We start from the raw sequence: 13,191 nt of genomic DNA, 5'->3' as shown, positions 1-13,191 counted from the left end.
TGCTGCTTTACTGTCTCCCCAAGCCAACCAATTCGTCCTGGGTAGACGGGACATAGGTGGTGAATTGGGTCACCTGTCAGTTGCCTACTGATCCCACAGACTGCTCGTGTTTCACTTTCTGGTGCACGACATGCCTGGAGGTGCACGGTCTCCCGCAACTCACCACTGCGTTCACTGTCTTCCCTGGTGTGAGAGGCAAGAGTGGCCAGTTGCTACACGTCATCCTCCAGGACAGTCATCCGTACTTCCAACAACTCTGCTTTCTGCCGCAAATCTCGATCAGTTTGCAGCATAGTGAGCAGCATCCATGCTCCCATCGATAGGAAACTGGCCACTGGGCACCACATGCTCAAGGATAGCCACATTTCCTCCTTCTTCCAAGGGCTTTCTGGCTGCTGTACCTGCTCAGAATCCTGTCGCAGACTATGCCAACTGTTGAGCTCTTTTACCTGCCCGTAATCCTGCACCAACTAAGCCAACTGTCAAGTTAGGACTTGGTCTGGAGCTCACAGACCCCCCAAGCCCATTGTCCAGAATGGGTCACAAACCCTTCACACGTAGGTCTATGAGCTAGGTAACTGGCAAAAAGGTCCTTGGAGCAGTAGGTTTGAGAGCATGTCTGCGCGCAGCTGATGCCCGAGGCAGTGAACGCCAGCCAGGTGGCAGTGCTGCACAGGCGCACTAATTCCACCCAACCCAAGGCAAGGGGGCCTGATTATTCTATTTTCGAACATTTCATTTTAGAAATTCATTTTACTATTTATAGACTAATATAAATGAGCTATAGAACGTCTTTAGTCTTAGCCATTTCAGAAAGGATTGTGTTCACACATGTACTGGCACGGAAGATAGAAGGTGATTAGAACACAGTACTAAAAGAGAACAAAATTTTTTCAAAAGCACTTTTTTGCTCTTAAAGATACACATTTGAAGACTAGCAGACTCTTGTTCAGAAACTAAGAAATGGATAGGCCGGCCCGTGGCTCACTCGGTAGAGTGCGGTGCTGATAACACCAAGGACACGGGTTCGGACCCTATATAGGGATGGCCGGTTTGCTCACTGGCTGAGCGTGGTGCTGACAACACCAGGCCGGTTTGCTCACTGGCTGAGCGTGGTGCTGACAAGGGTTGAAATCCCCTTACCGGTCATCTTTAAAAAAAAAAAAAAAAAAAAAAAAAACTAAGAAATGGAGAAGTTAGGTGATAACCGACTGACAGAACACAACGAAGAAGGTCTAGAATAAGCCTTTCCATTTCTCCTGGTCTGAACAAAAATGTGTAGAACCTAAATTGGGGAAGTCAAAAATGTTGGCTGCATCAGCATATGAATCAGACAAAAATAAGCTGTAATAAGATTAATTATGCAACAACATGGAATACACCAGGTGATTAGTATCTTAGCTATCAAGTCACCTAACTGTCATAAACAGAGTTGGGCATCCAGTATGCACTTTAATAAACTATTACAAACTGTTTTCCCAAATGAATCTGGTGCTACTTATAGTTTCTTCAATGGGTCTTATTTTAGACCTCCTTGTACTGATACATTGCTTCCTCTTCCTAAAATCTCCTGCCCCTACTTATCTTTCGAAACTCAGCTTACAGCTCACTTCCTCTGTAAGGTTTTTACCATTTTCCAGTGTAGATTTTAAAAAATACGCTCTCATCTTTAATTTCATAACATTCTATGCACATATAGCATAATGGTGAATTATATCTGATTCACATTTTGTTTTTTATCTATGAATTTCAAGAGCATAAAACAAATTCCTGGCACTTGTCTTCAATAAATTTGGAAAGAAGGGAGGAATGATGAATGAGGTGGCAGAAAAAAGGCAAAAATACTTTGCTTCTTTTAAAGCCAGTACTGGACTGGCCAGTTAGCTCAGTTGGTTAGAACATGGTGTTATAACACCAAGGTCAAGGGTTTGGATCCCTATACAAGTCAGATGCCAATAAATAAATAAATAAATAAAATAAAAGTAAAAATAAAATAATAAAGCCAGTACTAAGAAAGCTGCCTGTGGGAAAAATTATACATCTAGTAAGAATGATCTCTAGGCAAGAAAAATGACTAGGTTATGCCTTAATGTTAATTATTGTGCTAATTACCTGTATGCTACCATCTCACACTCTGGAGTTGGCCATTTCAAAATAGCTGAATGCTGGAAGATACAAGACAAACAAGAAAGGATTACAATATTTATTTAGCACTGTATTAATACATTATAAGGCTTTGACAGTTTAGCCACTATGAATGTTGGCTGTTTATATGTTTCCAGAAAATACCAAATAACCTACCAAATCATCCAAAAGAGAATTCCTCTGGCTACGGCTCAATGTCCAAGCTTGTTCACCTCTGGATATTAAATGGGCAATAATTCCAGCTGCAAAGTAACTGACTTCTACTTCAACACTGTGCAGGAGACTACTGATGTGGTCTATAAAATCCTTCCACATTAATTCAGAATGTAATTCTTGTACTTCAGCTATATTGTTCTGGAAAAAAAGAAGATATAAAAATTAAAGTAATATGTGTAGTGAATGGCTGAGAGAACTGTTTCAGACAGTGGACAACAGGTAATACAGGAAGGTGATCCTTGAGAGAAAGTATTCAAATGGGTCAGTTTCTAGATTGCAGTAAGGGGGACCTAAAGAGAACCTGGCAGTTTTGTTGAGCTGAGGATACAGAGATCATAACAGTTCAGGGTTGGGCTGGCCTGTTAGCTCAGTTGGTTACAACATGGTGCTGATAATACAAAGGTCCAGGGTTCAATCCCTGTACCAGAAAGCTGCCAAAAAAAAAAAGAAAGAAAGAAAATACCATAATAGTTCAGGTGGCCAAGCAGCCAAACTTTTCTGAATAAAGTACAGGAAAAGAAAAAGCTCCACAGGGATAGAGGGAGAGAGCAAGAGAAACCAACTGACCTGTACAGGAGTCCCTCAAATCTTTGGCCAAGTAGTGATATAGAGTAAATCTGTAAGAGGCTAGGGAAAGAACCACCAGAAAGTGGTACACAAACAAATCCCAAAGTCACACAGGGTTAGGAATAGTTCACATCCCACCAGACAGAGTGAAGAAATCTCATAATAAACAAAGCATTTGATAACAGTGAGGCTAAATTATATATTAGCCCTAGGGTAAAGGGTGTTCTAAAGCCACTCTAACAAAGTTTCAAAAGGAGCAACTTGATGGCTGGCTGGTTGGCTCAGTTGGTTAGAGTGTGGTGTTATAACACCAAGGTCAAAGATTTTGGATCCCTATACCAGCCAGCCACCAAAAAAAAAGGAGCAACTTGGTCTACAAGTAACTGCACGCCAGAACAAAGTACAAGATTCTTTAGAGGAAAACAATAAAGTCCAGCAAACAACAATGTAAATTTCACAATAACTAGTATCCAATCAAAAATTACCAGGCATACAAAGGAGTAGGAAAATGTAATCCATAACCTGGAAAAAATTAATCACTAGAAATGGACCCAGAGATGACAGAGATAGTGAAATTAGCAGAGAAGGACTTAAAACAGCTATTATAAATATTATAAATATGAGTCAGGAGGAATAAAAACAAACATGAGGCGAGAAAATGAATATATAGGAAAGTCCTAAATGTAACTTCTAGAAATAATTAAAAAAAAAAAAAAAAAATACAGTATCAGACTTCTTCACACAAACAAAACCTGAGTGAAAATTCATTGCAAGCAGACCTATAGGATAAGAAATGTGTTGGGAAAATATGATAATTTAATCAGGCCCCCTTGCCTTAGGTCTGGTTGGGGGTGGTGCAGTGCATTCTTTGCAAATGAGTTGTGTGTGGGTGGAGTTAGTGCGCATGGGCAGCACTGCCACCCTGGCTGGTGTCTACTGCCTCAGGTGTCTGCTGCATGTGGCTTTGCTCTCAAACCTACGGCTCCGAGGACCTTTTTTGGCCAGTTACTAGCTCACAGACCTGCGTCTGAGGCGTCTGGGGACCCAGCCTGGCATGTGAAGGGTTTGTGACCCAGTCTGTGAATGGGCTTGAGGGGTCTGTGAGCTCCAGACACAGCCCTAGCTTGACACTTGGCCCAGCTGGTAGGATTACGGGCAGGTAAAAGAGGTTGACAAAATGTAGTAGAATAGTATGAGAAATATGTGGGTAAATGTGAAAGACCAATTTCTCACTTTTAAATCTAATGGAAGAGTGAGAAAGACTTCTGGTTCCAGACAAGATAAAGTAAAAGCAGCCAGATTTACACTCATGCTTGAAACAACTGAAAGAACATAAACAAAGATGAAACAACAGTTTTCAAGATATTTAACATGGCTGGTTGGTAGCTCTGTTGGTTAGAGCGTGGTGTTACAACACCAAGGGCAAGGGTTCAGATCCCCATACCCGCCAGCTGCCAAAAAAAAAAGACATTGAATATTAGGCAATAAAGACAGTGACCCTTACAGTTGGAAAACAAAGTGAAATACTGCCTTGAGACAGTTTCCAGGCTGTGGCACAAAAATATAGACCTGAAGCAGAGCCCAGTGTACTCACAGAGTAAAGGAGATGAGGAGATGGAGCTGAAAGTCCACAGAGACTAAGACAATTTTTTTTTTTTTCCCGTCTTTTTCGTGACCGGCACTCAGCCAGTGAGTGCACTGGCCATTCCCATATAGGATCCAAACCCGCGGCGGGAGCGTCACTGCGCTCCCAGCGCCGCACTCTCCTGAGTGTGCCACGGGCTCGGCCCGAGACTAAGACAATTTATAGGACAAAATACCGGGGGATAAGAGAACCGCACAGGGAGAGAATCCATAGATCTGCACAGCATCCCATTCTATTCAGCAGAGTACTTATCAGAGTTCACAAGCATGAGTATACTATCTGAGGGCAGGAAAAGAACCATCAAAAAGGATTAGGGAAAAGCATCCAGTGCCACGCAGGGCCAGGAATAGTACTTGTTCTCACCATCCATTATGGAAAAATTCTTCATTCACAGGGCACTGGGTAGAGTATTCAGGAAGGTCTTGTTTCAGTAATAGAGAATAATTAGCCCTAGCCTGATTGCTGCTCTGAAACCACCTAGTAAATCATAAAATCAAGACCTCAAATGATTAAACTGTTTAAAAGGAAGTTAATTGCATCCCAAAATGAAATTCAAGAATATTTATAGGAAAACAAAAATATCCAGCACCCAAGAGGGTAAAACTCACAATGTCTGGCATCTAATCAAAATACATCAAGCAGAAAGAGAAAATATTTGCAAATCATATACATGATAAAGGACTGATATACAGGATATGTAGAGAACTCCTAAAACTCAACAACAAAAAAAACTTTGATTCAAAAATGTGAAAAGGAGTTGAATAAATATTTCTTCCAAAGAAGATATACCAATGGCCAATAAACACATAAAAAGATGTTGAACATCACTAATCATTAGAGAAATACAAATTAGGGGGCCGGCCCGTGGCTCACTCGGGAGAGTGTGGTGCTGATAACACCAAGGCCACGGGTTCGGATCCCATATAGGGATGGCCGGTTGCTCACTGGCTGAGCGTGGTGCTAACACCAAGTCAAGGGTTAAGATCCCCTTACGGGTCATCTTTTAAAAAAAAAAAAAAAGAGAAATACAAATTAGAACTACAATGAGATACCACCTCATCCCCATTAGGATGGCTACTATCAAAAAAATACCCCAGAAAATAACGAGTACTGGCAAGGAGGTGGAGAAACTGGAACCCATGTACGCTGTTGTTAGTAATGTAAAATGACACAGCTGCTGTGGAAAACAGTTGGCAGTTTCTCAAAAAATTTTTTGTATATATATATAAAAGAATCGAAAGCAGGATCTTAAAGAGATATTTGTACACCCATGTTCACAATAGCTAAAATGTGGAAGCAACCCAAGTGTTCAACAACAAATGGATAGGTAAGGAAAATGTGCTCTATACATACAATAAAATATTACTCAACCTTAAAAAGTAAGGAAATTCTGACATATGCTATAGCATGAATGAACCTTGAGGACATTATGCTAAGTAAAATAAGCCAGTCACAAAAAAGAAAAATACTGTATGATTCCACTTATATGAGGTAGTTGGAGTAGTCAAAACTGCAGAGACAGAAAATAAAATGGTGTTTGGCATAGGCTAGGGAAGATGGGAATGGGACTTTATTGTTTAACAGGTACAGAGTTTTGGTTTTACAAGATGTAAAGAGATATGGAGATAAATGGTGGTGACAGTTGCACAACATTATGAATGTATTCAATAACACTGAATACATACAAAAAAATGGTTAAAATGGTAAATTTTATGTTATGTGCATTTTGCCACAATAAAATAATAATAATTTTTTTAAAAAGTAAATTGAAACCTACTAAGCATGTAAAGGGTCAGAAAAACATGACTCTTAATGAGGACAATAATCAATTATTTGAAATTGAGTCAGAACTGACACAGATGTTACCATTAGCAGAAGAAGGGATTAAAATAGCTACTACAAATTTATTTCATATATTCAAAAGTAGGAATGTGGAAGATATTAAAAACTTCCAAACTGAACTTCTAGAGATGAAAATGACAGTATCTAGGATGAAAAAAATACTAGATGAGATTGTAGCACGTTGAGTATTGTAGAAGAAAAGATTACTGAACTAGAAGGCATAGCAATGGAAACTATCCAAACTGAAACACACAAGAAAAAAGAAAACAAAAAAAATTAAAAGAGCATCAGTGAGCTGTGGGACAATTTCAAGCAGCTTAATTAATATATGGGAAGTTGGAGTGTACAAAGAACTCCAATGCGGGGAGAAGGTGGCTGCATAATTTTTTTTTTTAAATAGTGGTCGAAAACTTGCCAAACTTGATGAAAATTATAAACCTATAGATCCAAAAAGCTCCATGAATCCCAAATATAGGAAACATGAAGTTAATTACACCAAGACACACCATAATGAAAGCACTCAAAATCATTACTAATCTTAAAAGTGGGCAGAAGAAAACAATATGTATATACAGAGGAACAAAGATAGTGATGACATCATATTTCTCATTGGAAAGACACAAGTCAGAATAAACTAATCAACATCTTTAAAGTACTGTCAACCTAGAATTACATATACCTGGCAAAAACAAAGATTTAATGAAGGTGTTTTCAGACATACAAAAACTGAAGAATTCATCGGTAGACCCACACTATAAGCAATGTTAAAGGATGTATTTTAGGCAGAAGTAAAATGATACCAGATAGAAATCTGTATCTACACAAAAGGAAAGAAGAGCACCAGAAATAATAACTATCTGGGTAAATGTATAAGTTTAAAAAATTATTTAATTCTCCTTAAAAAATAATTGACATTTCAAACAAAAATAATAATGTTTTGTGTGATTTATAATATACTTAAAAGTAAAATGCACGGGGCCCGTGGCTCACTCCGGAGAGTGCGGTGCTGATAACACCAAGGCCGCGGGTTCAGATCCTATATAGGGATGGCCTGTTGGCTCGATGGCTGAGCGTGGTGTTGACAACACCAAGCCAAGGGTTGAGATCCCCCTACCGGTCATCTTTAAAAAAAAAAAAAAAAAAAAAAAGTAAAATACATGACAATAGTACCACAAAAAAGCAGAAATGAAAGTCTACTACCCCAAGGATTTTATATATGAAATTGAATAAAGTCACTTAAAGATAGACTGTGATTAAAAATGTATACTACAAACTCAAAGTAATCATTAAAATAACAAAGCAAAGAGTAATAGCTATTAAGCCAAGAAAGGAAATAAAATGAAATCACAGAAAATACTCAAACCAGGCTGGCTGGTTAGCTCAGTTGGTTAGAGCGCAATGTTGGTAACACCAAGGTCAAGAGTTTGGATCCCTGTCCTGGCCAGATGCCAAGAAAGAAAAAAAAAAACAAAAAACCCTCAAACCAAAAGAAGGCAGAAAAAGGAAAAAGCAAAAAACAGATGGGACAAACAGAAAACAAATACCAAGTTGATGAACTCAAATTTAACCACATTCATAATCACATTACTCAAAAAACTAAAAATAGAACTACCATATGATCCAGCAATCTCACCTCTGGGTACATATCTAAAGGAACTGAAATCAGTGTTGAAGAGATATATGCACTCTCATGTTCATTGTAACATCATACACAATGCCCAAGATATGGAATCAAGTGTCTATCATCAGAAGAATGAATAAGCAAAATGTGGTATGTATACACAATGGATTACTATTTAGCCTTAAAAAAGAAGAAAATATTATCATTTGTGACAACATAGATGAACCTGGAAGACATTATGCTAAATGAAATAAGCCAGACAAAGAAATAAAAATATTGTATGATCCAATTACATGTGGAATCTAAAATGTTGACCTCATAGAAGTAGAGAGTAGAATGAACATTACCAGAGGCTGGGGGGTGGGGGGAATGAATGGAGAGATGTTAGTCAAAGGGTACAAAGTTCCAGTTAAACAGGAGGAATAAATTTTTTAGATCTATTGCATGCGTTATGATGATAGTTAATAATGTATTGTATTTTTAAATTGCTAAGAATAAATTTTAAATGTTCTAACCACAAAAACAATAAATATGTGAGATGATGGAAATATTTATTAGCTTGATTTAATCAGTACACAGTGTACACATATATCAAAACATCACATTGCACTCCAAATAATAATATACAATTATTATTTGTCAGTTAAAAAAATAAACACATCAAATGATCCAAATATCCCAAATAAAAAGCAGAGATTGTCAAATTGGATAAAAAAGCAGGATGCAAAGTATATGCTGTCTATAAGAAACACAGTTTAAACATAAAGACAAAAATACATTAAAAGTAAAAAAATGGAAAGAGATATACCATGTTAACACAGTCCACAGAAAGCTGGAATGGATATGTTAATATCAAAGTAGATTTTATTTTATTTTATTTTTATTTTTATTTTTATTTTTTTTTAAAAAAGATGACCGGTAAGGGGATCTCAACCCTTGGCTTGGTGTTGTCAGCACCACGCTCAGCCAGTGAGCTAACCGGCCATCCCTATATAGGATCCGAACCCGTGGCCTTGGTGTTATCAGCACCACACTCTCCCGAGTGAGCCACGGGCCGGCCCATAAAGTAGATTTTAAAGCAAGGAATATTACCAGGGATTATGAAGGTCATTTCATGATAGTAAATGGGTCCATTAATCAGGAGGACACAATTCTAAATGTTTATGAATGTAATAATAGAGTTTTTAAATTACATGAAGCAAAAACTGTTAGAACTGTAAGGAGAAACTGGTAAATCCACAGTTATAATCAGAGATTTCAAAACCCCTCTGTCAATAATTGATAGAACAGGTAGGCAGAAAATCAATAAAGATATGATAGATGTGAACAATATCAACCAACTAGACCTGATAGTCATTTATAGAACACTGTAGGCAATAATAGCACAACACACGTTCTCAAATGCACATGGAACATTTACCAAGACAGGCCATAATCTGGGCCATACACAAGTCTGAATAAATTCAGAATGACCACAAATAATTAAATTACAATCAATATCTCAGAATAAATTATTGAAAAAAATTTTAATCACAAGGTAATAGAGAAAGATATGAAAGGAAGCATATCAGGTTATATTAATTTAATTACCTAATGGAGATGAAAATGATGGAAAGTTGGGAACAGAGTCAAACTTTTTTTTTTGATTATAAACACTTGACTCTCAATAGATCACAGGAAGTGAGCTGCTCTGCTACATACAAAACCCCAACCCAGAAGCACATTGTCTACTAATGGTTTAGCACCAGGTTCCCCAAGAACTGAGTGTTGCATGATGGGCAAGGGGGCTGCCCCCTTTCCAGCCAAACTCTATTTCCCAGGACGAGGGGCTCTCCATACCTGACCTGAGTCAAACTTTTAAAATACATTTTTGTACTGTTTTACTACTTATAGTAAACATATTCCTTTTGAAAAAAAAAAATTTTTAAGCATTTTTAAAGCCCTATGAGATCTTTCCAAATCCTTAAAATAAATTCCCCTTTTCCTATTGAGGTCATCTGAGCCAACTTCTATCTCTAATAATCATATGAATGCTAAGTAAAACAATCAAATACTATAATTTATTAAATAATGCTTCTATTACTGAGCGTATAGTTTTCCATTTTCTACTTTATATAACTAAAGCTACAATAGATAGGTCCTCCTTAAATGCCAACCCTCAGCTTTCATAAAAATTCATCTCCTCACTACTCAGTATTTCATACTCTTGCATGTGAAAAACAGCAAAATATAAAAGTATGAACATTTATATTTTTCCTTTTAATAGGGCAAAAATATTAATATGTATATATAATTTTATAGCTTTTTTTTGGCAGGTGGCTGGTATGGGGATCCGAACCCTTGACCTTGGTGTAATAATACCACATTCTAATCAACTGAGCTAACCAGCCAGCCCTGATTTAATAATTATATTGCATGTATTTTCCAATGTCATTAAGTGTTCATAAATATCATAGCAGCAACTTTAAATGTATTACCTCAGACAAAAAATAATTACAGAGTAGAATTTTGCAGAAAATGCTTATATCTTACCAAAAGTCCTAGAACTTTCTGTTGAATAGATGACTCAGTTGGAAAAGACTGTAAAAAGAAAGAGAAACCTATAATTACCTAAAGACCTAATATAATAAATGCTTAAATAAGTTAATCAATAAATGTGAAAACTGTAGGCTAAATTCCCATTCTAACCTCTAGAACCCTCATGAAGAGTTCTAACCCTTGGTTTTCAATAAAGTGTCTGCAAGTGGTTGGAGATTCATCTGTGAGATTCCAAAGTGCACTCAAAGTAAACTTCAATGTAGTGTCCACTGAATTTTGATTGGTTTTCTGCTTCACAATTTGAAGAAGTTGCTGAAAGAGGGAAAACAAAATTACTTTTTTCATTATTGAATTGTTACTGCAATTTGTGCTTGTTAATAACCACAAGTCCATGAGGATTAGTCTTGTGGCTTAAAGCATTTCCCATAAATTCTTACAAGTACAACAAACAGCCCTTTGGATTGGACTATTCCATCCACAAGAAAAAAGTATGGGATTTTCATAAATGCTTCTGTATTATTCTGACCATACCTAAAATCTAATGACCTGTAAATAACACTTAAAAGCAAAATGATTAAAGCTTTGGACAGGGCCAGCCCCGTGGCGCACTCGGGAGAGTGCAGCGCTTGGGAGCGCAGCGGCGCTCCCACCGCGGTTCGGATCCTATATAGGAATGCCCGGTGGGCTCACTGGCTGAGCCTGGTGCGGGCGAAACCACACCAAGGGTTGCGATCCCCTTACCGGTCACAAAAAGACAAAAAAAAAAAAAAAAAAAGCTTTGGACAAATTATCTTACCCAATCAGTCACAGCACATACTTATTTCAGATTCTGGGATAAAAAAAAGTGGAGGGGGAGAAGGGGTAATAAAGCTAATATCTGCAAAGCATCACCAAATCATACCCTCTATTTCAGTAATGTTACCCCCATTTTTCAGGAAAGGAAATTGAGTCTAAGAAATAGTAATTTATCATAGTCAATTTAGTAAGAGAAAATTAATTGGAAGATCTAATCTATCTAATTGCAAGTTTTCCTTAAGAAAAAAATAGAAAGGAAAAACTACATACAATGATAAGAGAATTAAAATCATATTGGATATAAAAGAGATAACAGTTTTGCGATTCCAGTCGTAAATTATTTCTATAATACCTTTACCCTAAGAAATTTAAGTTGGAAAGGTAAATCGTTTAAGAACTAATAAGACATCCATGATTCCATTTTTAGATCACATTTTTTGGAGGTAAAAGGAAGCTCTGCTAAAAAAGACAGAAGAAAACATTAATCAACACCGTCACTAAAGGTTATATACAATTCAGAAAAAAATTTTAAGGAACACAAACATCTAAGTACAATTAGGTAACAACAGCAGAGTGGCTAAGAGTGTGGCGGCAGAATCAAGTTATCTGAGTTTAGATATAATCTCTGCATTTGACTAAATTTGTAACCTTGTTTACCAAATTAATTCTTTGTTTCCTCATCTGTAAATTGCAAGTGATGAAAAGCTAAAGAAAAAATTAGGTATCATCATCACTACTACTACTACTACTACTACTACTACTACTACTACTACTACCACCACTACTACTACTACTACTACTAATTCCTGCTTAAACTAAGCTTGCTTCCCCGCTGCAAAACATGGGTATATTACTTCCTTAAAATCTTTGAATATACCTCCAGCCAAAATTAGTGAGACATACACAGCAATAAAAAGCTATCCCTAAAAATAATAAAAGTAAATAAAATAAGTATACTTTTCTACTTATCTGATACAGTAGTCCCCCCTTATCCATGGGGGACCCCTAGTGGATACCTGAAACTGCAGATATTACTGGACCCTATATGTACTGTTTTTTCCCATACATACATCTTTATGATAAAGTTTAATTTATTAATTAGGCACAGTAAGAGAACAACAATAACCAATAATAAAATAGAACAATTATAACAATATGCCAACATCACCGCTCTTGCACTTTGGGCCTATTACTAAGTAAAATAAGGATTACTTGAACACAAGCACTACAGTGCCTTGATAGTGGATCTGATAAAGAAGACAGGTGCTAAGTGACGAATGTGTGGGTAGCACATACAGCATGGATACACTGGACAAAGGGATGATTCACACCCATATGGGAAGGAGCAGGCCAGCACAAGCTTTCATCACTACTCAGAACAGCCCACAATTGTTTACTTTTAGAAATTTCCATTTAATATTTTCTGACCATGGTTGACCATGGATAATTAAAACCACAGAAAGCAAAACCATGAATAAAAGGAGACTATTGTATGTACTGTATTTTGTGTTAGGTACTTAGCATTAATCTTCATAATAACTGTATAAAGTATTAATTTTCAATTAATCTTAATAATAACCGTATAAAATATTTTTCATTACCCCTTAGAAAATGAATGTTACTTGCCCAAAATAACACAGCTAGTAAGAGACAGAAGTAGGAATAAACCTAGACATGTTAACTCCAGAGTTCCCACTCTTTCCATTATACCACAAGAGCCTTCCCTCTCTTTACATTATTTTTTCATTCATACTACCTCTATTATTATACTTTTTAGACTGTATTATAACCATGTCTACATAGCTATTTTCTCTACTATACT

At 36.9% G+C, this 13,191-nt stretch overlaps 1 protein-coding gene across 2 annotated transcripts in view; it reads right to left on the bottom strand.

The window, feature by feature from the left end:
• Positions 1-13,191, bottom strand: part of ZYG11B (zyg-11 family member B, cell cycle regulator) — a 95,924-nt gene that overhangs the window by 19,403 nt on the left and 63,330 nt on the right. The window contains exons 9-12 of one of the 2 annotated variants that reach the window (XM_063106938.1): positions 10,725-10,886; positions 10,569-10,616; positions 2,302-2,499; positions 2,113-2,165 (exon numbers count right to left, since the gene is read on the bottom strand). In XM_063106938.1, the coding sequence (XP_062963008.1) occupies positions 2,113-2,165; positions 2,302-2,499; positions 10,569-10,616; positions 10,725-10,886 (461 nt within the window). The remainder of the gene's footprint in view (positions 1-2,112; positions 2,166-2,301; positions 2,500-10,568; positions 10,617-10,724; positions 10,887-13,191) is intronic. The other variant, XM_063106939.1, reaches the window with a different exon arrangement.

This window comes from Cynocephalus volans, chromosome 8 (assembly GCF_027409185.1).
Source record: "Cynocephalus volans isolate mCynVol1 chromosome 8, mCynVol1.pri, whole genome shotgun sequence".
Taxonomy (NCBI): domain Eukaryota; kingdom Metazoa; phylum Chordata; class Mammalia; order Dermoptera; family Cynocephalidae; genus Cynocephalus; species Cynocephalus volans.
The sequence above is the reverse complement of the archived record's forward strand: the minus strand, read 5'-3'. Positions and strand labels throughout refer to the sequence as shown.